The 13,216-nt window shown below is 45.8% G+C and overlaps 1 protein-coding gene across 1 annotated transcript; it reads right to left on the bottom strand.

The window, feature by feature from the left end:
- Positions 1-294: 294 nt before the first annotated feature.
- Positions 295-4,041, bottom strand: LOC121535121 (cytochrome P450 7A1-like). Its single transcript, XM_041841856.2, has 6 exons — positions 3,833-4,041; positions 2,806-3,046; positions 2,074-2,678; positions 1,105-1,235; positions 800-978; positions 295-672 (listed from the first exon to the last, which is right to left on the bottom strand). The coding sequence occupies exons 1-6, from the start codon at positions 3,913-3,915 to the stop codon at positions 373-375; spliced, it is 1,539 nt and encodes a 512-aa protein (XP_041697790.2). The 5' UTR covers positions 3,916-4,041; the 3' UTR covers positions 295-372.
- Between the last annotated feature and the right edge of the window lie 9,175 nt (positions 4,042-13,216).

The following is a 13,216-nucleotide window of genomic DNA, read 5'->3' as shown; positions in this document are numbered from 1 at the left end:
TCTGGAAATAAAATTCTCAATTTGTCTGTCAGAGTTGACGTGTACCTATGATGAAAATTACAGGCCTCTCTCATCTTTTTAAGTGGGAGAACTTGCACAATTGGTGGCTGACTAAATACTTTTTTTCCCCACTGTATATGGAGTTCCATCAATGTCACTTTTGAAACGGGACTCCTCCTAAAATGTGCTTTTCACCAATGCTACCATTCTGAGGCGATCACAAACCACTCTGTGGCTTATGTTTTGTGTATGAACTTAAAAAATGCATTATAACAAGACATTGCAGCCTATGTACATCATTGTGGCTTCAATTGTTAAATATACAATATATACAATTTACATTATTGAGAAAGTAGATCAGTGGAGTCTATCTCACTGAGATTTCAGTTTGTATCTAAAGTTAACGTCATAGGTGGGCTGCAGGATCCCCAGGCCTGCACGTGATTGGTCGAGAGGAGGCACTTTAACGGCTGAGTCTAGGAGCTCCATGTCGAAGTAGGACAGAACCAGCGCCAGGAACTGCTTTATCTCATGCACGGCAAAGAAGCGCCCGGGGCACTTGGTCACCCCCGAGCCGAAAGGCATGTAGTAGTACCGCAGCTTGCGTCCCTCCCTGTAGAACGTTGTCTTCTCCTGGCCATTTTCATCCAGATATCTGTCGTATTTGTAGGTCTGTGGATTGACAGAGAGAGGGGTATTAGAGGAAAGACTGAAAAACTCCTGGCCCTAGTTATGTGGTCTTTCCATGTACATCAAGATCCCCGTCATCTTTAAAGGAAAGACCCTGAGCATCACTTACCAATGGATCCTCATAAATTTTGGGGTCAAAGTGGAGCATCTGTGGGTAGAGGGCGATGACGTCATCTTTGCGGATGTGGTACGACTCCTGGTTGTCAAGGTGAAGCAGGAAGTCCTCTTTGGCCACTCGGATGTTCATTGATGCGCTCGACAGACGCATGGCCTCCTTGATGATGCTGTCTGCAGGGCAAGAAGACATGATTCTTTATAATACCATATTCATTGGACAGCTTGACTTTGGTATCAAACATGATTTTGTTAAAATATCTACTAAATCAGTTTTGGTATATTGCAGCTTCCCCTTACCTATTACAGGCATGTTGTCCAGGTCCTCCCGGGAGAGAGTGAGTTGTGGTTTGCTAGGGTCGACACGCTGACCTGAACTTTCCAGAATCTTCTTCACCTCCTCTTTGGCTGCTTTCATAGCCTCTGGACTCCTTAAGAGGCAAGACAAGATGGAGGGTAAGTCAAACCATCAAGTTCAGACTATACAGATCATGTATCACAATATTCCCAACATGCACTTTGGACAAGGTCGTTCTCTGCAGCTCTATGACATAAAGGGAATGCTATGTTTCTCCAATGAGTGGTTCTTGACACCTCTGTTATCGCAAGAGTTACTGTGAGCCAACTCTAAGTCGTAGTTAGTAGAATGCTGATGTACTGTACAGGACTGTTACAAAATACATTACTCAGCCCTTATCTCCACCCTAATGAGCACAGCATATATGTTCAGCTGTTTGAACAAGATAGCTAAACTGATATCCGCCCCCCGTTCACTGCCTGTCTGTGTACACTATTCTGTACCTGTTCTCTTCAGGACTAAATGTTCTGTTCAGTTAAACTCTTTGTAACACTTTGTGGCCTACCTAGTCTGGCCTACATAGTCTCACTTGGACAGTCTCGCTTGTCCAAACTTACCCAGACTTGTGACACAAGTCTATGGTGGATACACAAAGGATGAGAATGAGACTAAGCCCTGCTGTACAGATGTAGGATCTTAATTTGATCACTCTTTTGTTACTGAGAATTTTTCTACAACGCAGGAAATACAAACTTGTAGTGTATTTGAGTTTTAAAAAGGCTTTTAAAGTTTGTAATTTCCACTTTGAAATTTCAGACTTGTTTTGCCCTAATGAAAAATGTATCAACCCCTATAAACATTTCCATTAATTATAATCCACATAATAATTTAAATGTCCTGTTGCTGCAGGATAATTTTCCTGCTGTAGCAAACTGGCTCAAATTAAGGTCCGACACACAGTATATACATACCTGATCATGTAGAGCAGGCTCCAGAAGGTAGCGGGGAGCGTGTTGGCCTGTGAGGCCCAGAGCAGAGCCACGTGGGTGCGGGCCTTGCTCAGGTCATTGAAGGTCGACAGGGTGTCATTCAGCAGCATGCGCAGCGAGATTAAGTCCGATACGTTCTCACGTTTGCTCAAGTTCTCAGCCAGCATGGTCTTAGCCAGGTTCTCCCTGGCAGAGTGGGCACTCTTGAACACGTGGATGGGTAACCCAGCCACCAGCGCCGGGAAGATCTTGTCGAACTCCTTGAAGTTCTCCAGGGCATTGAGGACCAAAGCCTTCTGGACCTCCTGGCGCGCAGCATTCTTGTCGTTGCCCAGATCCTTGCCGAAGAGCGTTAGGTAGCCCGACTCGAACATGACCTTGTAGCAGAAGGCAAAAATGCCGTCCACGTCCCAGCGATCCTTACTGGGGCTGAGGGTGTCTGACTGCAACATGACCGACTGCAGATTCTCCATCATGGTCTCGATGAGTGAAGGGAGGGCTTCACCCTGCAGGGTCTTCATGAAGGTCTGGTGGAGGTTCTCTGTGGTGTAACCGTGTCTGGGATCCATGCTGTCATGGCCGAAAGCCTGGGTGGAGACAAAGAGAGGTTTCATTTAATACTCTTGAAAGCCTGAATTGACAGATATGGATAGATTAACTCATCATCAGCAAATGTTTAGTTGAACAACAATTCATAGGTCGGCTTGTCCTTACATTGACCGAGGTAGAGAAGTGAAACTTCTTCCAGTCCAGATGCCTTCCTTGGCGGATGACGGCATGGTAGGAGAAAGGGTCGCACAGGAAGTGAAAGTACTTGCCAGCGATCTTGCAAGTGAATATGTGCCCATATTTATTCTGTCGGCTCCGGAGAAACTCCAGGGGGTTGGCTCCAAACTGGACCGCACAGCCGAGGTATGGGATCAAACCGTTTTCCACTGGAGGCTCACCTGGTTTTCTTGAAGAGCAACATCAATAATTTAGCATCATAACAATATAAAGCAATGCCCAAGCAAGCCATCAGAAATATTTGAACATATGAAACACCAAAGTGATGTTTAGACATGAGATGTATAAAATAGTTGAGTTAAGCAAAGGACACTTAAAGATGTCCAATGTATCCATACTTGTATCCGAACCCAATTTAAATGTTGTCTTATAAACCCAAAGCAAACAAAAATACAGTAATGTCAGAATAACTCTAGTGATGTCCAAAAAAACGATGTACTCAAACTACAAGGTAAAGTCAAAACAACTTTGGAAGGTTATAAATCACATCCAGTAGAGCAAAACCCAATGACACCGCAGCAATCTCAGAATAACACTATCATTTACGCATAACAATCAGGTCTTAAAGTACCGTATGTCAAAGACAGAAATTACCTCTGGCTTTTTTGACACGTAGACAACACTAAAGTCTCCATAAAAATGAATAACCTTTTGCAACATGGAACCCATTTATATTTTAAGAAAAATACAGGTGACACAAATAAAACCATAGAACATCCAAGAAAGAAAACAGTGAAAGGGTCAGCTGTAAATATTTTATTGTTATACAACATTCCATTTCTGATTTAAAAAAGTCATCACCCAAGCCTTCACGTTATCAGCCATGAGTTCCATTCCACGATATTACAGTCTATGTTGTGTTCTTCATTAGATTGCTGACTATCTAACATTGAATATAATTTAACATTTTGCATGTGAAGGCATTTTACTATACAACGCATGGGTCTCTGCTTACCTCTTGCGGATCCCCAGAGCAAGCCACAGACAGCAGCAAAGGCTGATCACCACAGCCCAAATCAAAGAGATGGTGATGATCATGGTTGCTAAAGATGCTGGTGGCAAATACCAGTGTAGAGAATAGATCACAAGCTTCCTGGTGCTAGAGAGGGCTAATGGTCAGGTTTAGTGTTAACTCCCTGGCAGTGAGAACTCAACTAGATGACAGTGGAGGTTCCGGAATCCTAAGCTTTGAGTCATCTTATTTATATGGTGCTCCACACAAGCCACGGGGCGGGACATGAAGCAAAAAGGCGGTGGGGATGACTGATTACATGTTTGCTAGTGTTACCTGTTACACTAGATGTCTCTAGGAAATCCATGGAGGTGTGTGTGTGTGAGTTGTACATGGCCTTGACTGTAGTCCATGGACCACTCCACCTGAAGGACAGCAGACTGTACCTGATAGCACTGCTGGGTTGGCAAATAGCTTTCAAGGTCTTTGATGCTTCTGTGTGTGTCTCTCTCGCGCTGTGTGTTTGCGTGTGTGTGTGTATGTGTGTGTGTGTGTGTCTCTCTCATTCTCATTCTCGCTCTCTTTTATGTTTGTGTGTGTGTATACTTGTTTTGACCTGTTATGACGAATTGTTGAGACCAGTAATTAGGTGGAGGAGGCGAAGTATTGTTTTTCAGTTACTCTTAGAACATCAATATCAAAACAATAAATATACTGTATTCGCACTCAAGAGATAATTATCTTGAGCAATAACTGTTTCCATTACCTCATGAACCCTCAGGACAGAACATTTACATGCAGTACATTATTATTACCATCGAACATTTAAAAAAGCAACCCTCAGGTGGTGACTAGTCCATTTCCAGCCTTTTATACAGTGCCTTGCAAAAGTATTCATCCCCCTTGGCGTTTTTCCTATTTTGTTGCATTACAACCTATAATTAAAATGGATTTTTATTTGGATTTCATGTAATGGACATAGACAACATAGTCCAAATTGGTGAAGTGAAATGAAAAAAATAACTTGTTAAAAAAAATTAATTAATTAATAACGGAAAAGTGGTGCGTGCATATGTATTCACCCCCTACGCTATGAAGCCCCTAAATAAGATCTGGTGCAACCAATTACCTTCAGAAGTCACATAATTAGTTAGATTGCACACATGTGGACTTTGTTTAAGTGTCACATGATCTGTCAAATGATCTCAGTATATACCACCTGTTCTGAAAAGCCCCAGAGTCTGCAATACCACTAAGCAAGGGGCACCACCAAGCAAGCGGCACCATGAAGACCAAGGAGCCGTATACTCCACAGAGCTGGGCTTTACGGAAGAGTGGCCAGAAAACAGCCATTGCTTGAAGAACAAACACATTTGGTGTTCGCCAAAAGGCATGTGGGAGACTCCTCAAACATATGGAAGAAGGTACTCTGGTCAGATGAGACTAAAATTGAGCTTTTTGGCCATCAAGAAAAACGCTATGTCTGGTGCAAACCCAATACCTCTCATTACCCCGAGAACACCATCCCCACAGTGAAGCATGCTGTGGGGATGTTTTTCATCTGCAGGGACTGGGAAACTGGTCAGAATTTAAGGAATGATGAATGGCGCTAAATACCTGGGAAATTCTTGTGGGAAACCTGTTTCAGTGTTCCAGAGATTTGAGACTGGGACGGAGGTTCTCCTTCCAGCAGGACAATGACCCTAAGCATACTGCTAAAGCAACGCTCGAGTGGTTTAAGGGGAAACATTTTAAATGTCTTGGAATGGCCTAGTCAAAGCCCAGACCTCAATCCAATTGAGAATCTGTGGTATGACTTAAATATTGCTGTACACCAGCGGAACCCATCCAACTTGAAGGAGCTGGAGCAGTTTTGCCTTGAAGAATGGGCAAAAATTCCAGTGGCTAGATGTGCCAAGCTTATAGAGACATACCCCCAAGAGACTTGCAGCTGTAATTTCTGCAAAAGGTGACTTTGGGGGGGGATAGTTATGCACACTCAAGTTTTCTGTTTTTTTGTCTTATTTCTTGTTTGTTTCACAATACAAAATATTTTGCATCTTCATAGTGGTAGGCATGTTGTGTAAATGAAATGAAACAAACCCCCAAATCCATTTTAATTCCAGGTTGTAAGGCAACAAAATAGGAAAAATGCCAAGGGGGGTGAATACTTTCGCAAGTCACTGTAGATAACAGCAGCTCTTGTATCTACAGTTTAGGAGATTAGTCAGATACGTGTAACCTAGCATATAATTACAGAGAAGTGAAAGATCCTCCAATGTCTCAACAGTATTTTAGGTTTGGATGATGTAAGCTTTTTGGAGAGAGCCTCTCTACGTGGTTGTTTTAGACAAGTGTCTATGGACTATGTCCAACAATGTGTATTAAGTACCACATCATGTCAGGCTCTTTGTGTTTGAACAATACGTGTCATTTCATCAGTAAAGACTATGTAGTGGTGGCCCTGAGTGACACTGCTCTTAAAATAGTTTTTATTTCTCAAGATGAATTCATTTTCAAAAGTTTGACCACAGAGTGACTGTAATTGTTGGTGGGAATATAGTGTGTGAATTTTCAGGATCTAAATCAATTTTTGAAATTGTAAGAGGATTGTTGCATCTTTCCTCATACATTGTTACACAAATTAATTTCCCCTATATTCTCCAAACCACATGATGATGCTCTGATAAAAATAAGTAACTAAGATGTTCATTTATTTTATTCCGTCTGCCTGACTACCGACCCACGTAGGACTATACTTATTTTCTTCCCATCTCACCAAATGAATCCCCTAGGCATTCATTACACACACTGCACACAACTGACAGTTCAAGATGAAATCATGAGAATAATTAAAGAGGAAAAGTTGGAATGAACCCGTGAAGAGGTGAAGATGTGAACAGGATGGGACTTGTCCACCTGATGGAACATTGAAACACCTGGGATGGTGTGTGTGTGTGTGTTTGTTTCAACATTAAGTTAGCAGTTCATAAAAGAGATTACATGTATTTCACCAATTACTAATCGAAAAGACTTGCTGACACAGGTTTTGTCCTTATCCCTCGCGTCATGCCAACTGATAGTTTCAAGGTTAAAGTCTTGTTCATTGTTTGTGTTTTATCCCTTGTAGTCGCTCCGGTCAGATGGAAAGGTGTTTTGCAAAAATGTTATCGTAAACTTTACAATGTGAAACTTTTAAAACGTTCCCTAATAGATATACAAAAAAACGACAGTCAAATCAATTATTCAGATATATCCATGAAAAATTCTGCCAAGTTCTGAACTTGTGTTCAAACAAAACCAAACCCTTTCTTTCTTTCTTTCTTTCTTTCTTTCTTTCTTTCTTTCTTTCTTTCTTTCTTTCTTTCTTTCTTTCTTTCTTTCTTTCTTTCTTTCTTTCTTTCTTTCTGTAACTAACTTCCTACTTTACATAACTTCAGATTTACTACAAATGTGAGTCATCAACCAAAAACCCCTTCTGACCAGTGATGTTGTGGCATTGCATCGCCACTGTTCTGCCAGCCTGCCCTTTGAGTTTAGACTGTAGTAACCTAAATCCATCCGCCTCCACACAGGTCACTCCTGGATAAAAGGTTACTCCCGTACCATGGTTGAGGCTGGCTGTGGCTGATGGCTCTCATATCATTCAGTTAACAGTCAGGAAGGTAAATCATTTCTTAATTTGAGATATCACCTAATGCAGGGATGGGCAACTTTGATGGGGGTGGGGGCCACAACAAATCTGAACTCATCATGGGGGGGCTGGTAGAGCGGTTAGTTGTATGTGGAGGTTGAGGGCTGTCGTAGGTATCTCAGATAGGGGGGAGTGAGGCCTAAGAGGGGTATACAGAGATGACCAGTTTACAGAGGAGTATAAAGTGCAGTGATGTGTCCTATAAGGAGCACTGGTGGCAAATCTGATGGCCGAATGGTAAAGAACATCTAGCCACTAGAGAGCACTCTTACCTGCTGATCTATAAATTACGTCTCCGTAATCTAGCATGGGTTGGATGGTCATCTGAATCAGGGTTCCAAGTCTAGAAACCAAGTCTAGATTTAACCTAAGCCTGCAGCTTGGATATGTGCTGAGAGAAGGACAGTGTACCATCTAGCCATACTCCCAAGTACTTGTTTGAGGTGACTGCCTCAAGCTCTAAACCCTCAGAGTTAGTAATCACACCAGTGGGGAGAGGGGCATTCTTCTTACAGAACCACATGACCTTTGTTTTGGAGGTGTTCAGAACAAGGTTAAGGGCAGAAAAAGTTTGTTGGAGAGTGTTTAACACAAAATCTGGGGAGGGGCCAGCTGAGTATAAAACCGTATAATCTGCATTCAAATGGATGAGAGAGCTTCTTACTGCCTGAGCTATGTTGTTGATGTAAATTGAGAAAAACGTGGAGCCTAGGATTGAGCCTTGCGGTAGTCCCTTGGTGACAGGCAGTGGCTGAGACAGCAGATGTTCTGACTTAATACACTACACTCTTTGAGAGAAGTAGTTAGCAAACCAGGTCAAAGACCCCTCAGAGACACCAATACTCCTTAGCCGGCCCACAAGAATGAAATGGTCTACCGCATCAAAAGCTTTGGCCAAGTCAATAAAAATAGCAGCACAACATTTCTTAGAATCAAGGGCAATGGTGACATCTGTAGCTAAGACGCAGGGAGTCAGGAAGCAGCTGCAGTCGGTGAGTTTAATAAAAACAAACATAGAGTAGAAAGGAACAAGAGTAGCGTCTGAACATAAACCAGAAACAATACTGCCTGATGGATGACAACAACAGAGTGCTAGATAAAGGGGGAGTAGTCAGGGAAGTGATGAAGTCCAGGTGTGCCTAATGAAGGTTGCCAGGACCGGTGGTTAGTAGACCGGCGACGTAGAGCGCCGGAGGGAGGGAGTGGGAGTAGACGTGACAGTACCCCCCCCCACGGACGGCTCCAGCCGCAGGACGACGCCAGCCAGGAGGACGGCCCCGAGGGCGAGAAGCGGGCCGGTCGGCTAAGGTGGAAATCTCGGATGATGTTGGGATCTAGAATGTCATCCACCAGAACCCAACACCACTCCTCTGGACCGTACCCCTCCCAGTCCACCAGGTACTGGAGCCGACCCCCACCACATCTGGAGTCCAGGAGGAATCTGACGGCATAGGCGGGACCTTCCTCGATGTCCAGGGGAGGCGGAGGGGTGTCGTGGGGGACGGCATCAGCCAGGGGACCAGGAACCACCGGCCTGAGGAGGGAAACGTGAAAAGAGGGTGAGATCCGGTAGTTAGTTCTGGGCGTATTCCTCCCAGGGAAGAAACCGGGCCCACTCCCTCTGCCGGTCCTGACAGTGACTCCTCAGGAACCTCCCCAGCTCCTGGTTGGTCCTCTCCACCTGCCCGTTGGACTGAGGCCGGTACCCAGATGTGAGGCTGACCGTGACCCCCAGCTTCTCCATGAAGGCTCTCCACACTCGCGAAGTGAATTGGGGACCATGGTCGGAGACGATGTCCTCTGGAAGGCCCTAGTGCCAGAAGACCTGCTGGAACAGGTCCTGCCTCAGCGACCTGGAGAGTGGTAGGGAGACCAGAGAGAGGGATAAAAACGGAAGGATTTGGAGAGTCTGTCCACAACAACCATAACAGTGGTGAAACCATCAGAGGAAGATCAGTAACAAAATCAATAGACAGATGGGACCAAGGCCGCTGAGGCACAGGGAGGGGAAGGAGTTTCCCTGCTGGAGCGTGCCGGGGAGACTTGGTTTGAGCACATACGGAGCAGTAGTTGACATAGCGGGCGACGTCCTGCACCAAGGTGGGCCACCAGTACTTAATGGAGATGGATTGAGAGGTGTGGGTGATTCCTGGGTGTCCAGCGGCAAGGGATGTGTGCACCCAGGTCAATATCCGTGGGAACGTAGGTGCGCTCTGGAGGACAGGTAGCAGGCGTGTATGTCCATGTCTATGTCCCAAAGCACGGGGGCAACGATTCGGGAGGGCGGTATGAAGGGCGCACTCAGGACCGGAACCTCACCCGAATCGTGGAGACGGGACAGGGCATTGGCTTTGATGTTCTTTGAACCTGGGCGGTATGACAGGGTGAAGTTGAATGTAGTAAAGAAAAGGGCCCACCTTACTTGGCGCAGGTTCAGCCGCCTCGCTGTCCGTATGTACTCCAGGTTACGATGGTCGGTGAGGATGAGAAATGGGTCAGTGGCACCCTCCAGCTAGTGTATCCACTCCTCTAATGCCAACTTTACCACCAGGAGCTCCCAATCACTGATGCCATAGTACCTTTCTGCAGGAGACAGTTTTTTAGAGTAGGATACACATGGATACAATTTGTGGATTACCTTGATGTTGTGACAGGACAGCCCCCACACCCAATTCTGAGGCGTCCACCTCCACCACGAAAGGCAGCGTAGGATCTAGGCATTTCAGCAACGGGGTGAGGTGAAACGCTCCTTCAGTAGGCGTAAGGCCTCTTCGGCTGCAGGATTCCACAACAACTTACGGGGACCACCTTTGAGGAGAGCGGTGAGGCGATGAGCTGATGTTCCTAATTGTTATGAGGTTAGGTCATAGTGTTGTGTGAACCAGGTTAAAGTTAGTAGATAAGTGGCTTGGTGCCACAGAGTCTGCATTCCATTATGTCAAGGGAGATTACTGATGTTTATTGTAGAATGATTGATGGATATGATATACTGACTTGGGTACAGGGGAATAACATCAGAGAAGGGAGTGCCCACTGATGGTTACCAGATGTGGTTGAAGAAACGTGTAACAGAGGGTATATAAATGAGAGGGTTTCTTTGTTCAGTAGTTCGGAATAGCTAGAGGCAAAGCACTGTCTGTTTGTTATGCTAACCATGGTACCTATTCAATATTTATATGAACTCCCCAGCTAAGTGTTAAATATCTTCTTGCATCATGAATTACTTGATACCCGAGAAACTAATCATAACATTAATGAAGCAACGGTAGATGTTGGCAAACACCAAAAATCATTGTAGTCCCTTTATGGTGGTTGGGACTGGCCATGACCTGACTGCATCTACCTTCCTCTCCTCCATAACCACTCCCCAAGAAGGAGATGTCGACCTGATGTAACTGGCACTCCTCCGATTTGACGTACAGATGGTTCTCCAGGAGGCGTTCCAGGACTACCCGGACGTGGGTGATGTGCTCCTCCAAGGTGGCCGAGTAGATCAGGATGTCGTCGATATTCATGACCACCTGAAGCCCAAGCATGTCCCGAAACACCTCGTTCACAAATGCCTGGAACACCGACAGAGCATTGGCTAATCCATAAGGCATCACCAAGTACTCGTAGTGCCCAGACATCGTGCTGAAGGCAGTCTTCCATTCATCCCCCTCACAGATGCGGATCAAATTGTAGGCACACCACAGGTCCAGCTTAGTAAAAAAAACGGGCCCGGCAGATCTGTTCAATGGTGGCCAGCAACAACAGGAGGGGGTAGCGGTACTTGGTGGTGATGGCATTGAGACCTCTGTAGTCAATACGTGGATGAAGATCCCCTGCCTTCTTGGCCACGAAGAAGAAACCTGTCAACGCAGGAAACCCTGTTGGAGAGCCTCCTAGACGTACTCCTCCATAGTGGTTTCAGCCACCGACAGGGGGTAGATGCGGCTGTGAGGAGGTGCAGAGTCTGTTAGCAGGTTGATGGCACAGTCCCAGGGGCGATGAGGAGGGAGACAGGTGGCGCGGGTCTTGGAGAAACAATAGGGACAGAGCCCCAGCTGTCTCCGATGGCGTCGCTCAGCCGCGGGGAGGCATGTGGCCCTTACCCCCATGGGTTCAGGCTCTGACTCAGATTGGTCAGCGAAGGAGGGAGAGAGGCGATGGAAGTGTCGACGCTCCTGAAGGAGGTTATCCAGACGGATGGCCATCGCGATGAGTGCATCCAATGAGAGAGTGTCGTCTCGGCATGCCAACTCCTTCTGGACCTCCTCGTGCAATCCTCTTCTGAATAAGGTGCGGCGCGCCGGCCCATTCCATCCGCTGGATGCTGCCACTGTACGGAAGGTGAGGGCGTACTCCTCAGCTGTCTGGTCCACCTGCCATAGTTGGAGTGGGTACTCACCCCCCTAACTGCCCTCCAGTGGATGATCAAAGACTCCTCTGAACAGAGCAATGAACCTCCCATAGGAGCCCAGCTCCTCCTCTCCTCTCTCCCAGACGGCTGTAGCCCACTCCAACGCCCGTTCAGCAGGGAAATCACCGTGGCAACTCTCGACCTCTCTGTGGTGGGGGCTCCCGTTTGATGAGCTAAATAGAGGGAGCTGGCTCGCTGGGTCAACTCATAGTAGAAGATCCTCTGCATGTTGGGGGTGACGCCCCTTGAGAAAGGACCTCATCCATAGCCGTCCCCAGTTGCGCCAGCGGGTCATGGTGTTGGTGAAGTAGGTCTCCCTGTTCGCCGACCATCTGGGAGATGTCTCGGTTGGCTGCTGCTTCCATTCTGAGAGGCAGTATTCTGTAACGAAGACGCAGGGAGTCAGGAAGCAGGTGCAGTCGGTGAGTTTAATAAGAACAAACATAGAGTGGATACAGGAACAAGAGTAGAGTCTGAACATAAACCAGAAACAATAATGCCGGATGGGTGACAACAACGGAGTGCTAGATAAACGGGGAGTAATCAGGGAAGTGATGAAGTCCAGGTGTACCTAATGAAGGGTTGCCAGGACCGGTGGTTAGTAGACCGGCGACGTCGAGTGCCGAAGGGAGGGATAGAAAACGTATGTTTTATTGTTTGTTTTATCTTTTACCAGATCTATTGTGTTATGTTCTCCTGCATACTTTTCACGTTTCCACAAACTTCAAAGTGTTTCCTTTCAAATAGTATCAAGAATATGCATATCCTTGCTTCAGATCCTGAGCTACAGGCAGTTAGATTTGGGTATGTCATTTTAGGCGGAAATTGAAAAGAAGGGTCTGATCCTTAAGAGGTTAACCGTTTTCCAGAACTTCTTAGGGTTAGACCCACAGAGAGAGAACTGATCCTTAAAGTAACTAACTTTAGCCTTCCGGATAGCCTGAGAGCACTTATTTCTCATTTGCCTGAACCAGAGCCAGTCTGCCTGAGTACACGTGCCAAGCCTTTCATCAAAGGGAATTATTGAGGTGGAGTAACTCTGCCAGATCACGGTCGAACCAGGGGCTGAACCTGTTTTTAATTCTCATTTTCTTTATGGGGGCGTGTTTGTTAAAAATATCACTGAAAATATCAAAAAAGAAGGTCCAAGCCTTCAACAGAGAATATCAAGCTGATTCTATACCAATTTACAGAGGCCAGGTCATGAAGGAAGGCTTGCTCATTAAAGTTTTTTAGGAAGCGTCTATGACAAATCAGGACAGGTCGTTTAACTGAGCAGCCATTACGAACA

This window comes from Coregonus clupeaformis, chromosome 21, assembly GCF_020615455.1.
Source record: "Coregonus clupeaformis isolate EN_2021a chromosome 21, ASM2061545v1, whole genome shotgun sequence".
Lineage (NCBI taxonomy): Eukaryota > Metazoa > Chordata > Actinopteri > Salmoniformes > Salmonidae > Coregonus > Coregonus clupeaformis.
Note: the sequence above shows the minus strand (reverse complement) of the source record. Positions and strands in the feature narration are given on the sequence as shown.

Excerpts from the sequence above, each read along its gene's own strand:
- LOC121535121 (XM_041841856.2), bottom strand. The coding sequence starts at position 3,915 with ATGATCATCACCATCTCTTTGATTTGGGCTGTGGTGATCAGCCTTTGC. Across the intron at positions 3,047-3,832 it reads GCTCTGGGGATCCGCAAGAG|AAAACCAGGTGAGCCTCCAG; the intron begins GTAAGCAGAGAC and ends TTGCTCTTCAAG. Across the intron at positions 979-1,104 it reads GGACAACATGCCTGTAATAG|ACAGCATCATCAAGGAGGCC; the intron begins GTAAGGGGAAGC and ends CTTGCCCTGCAG.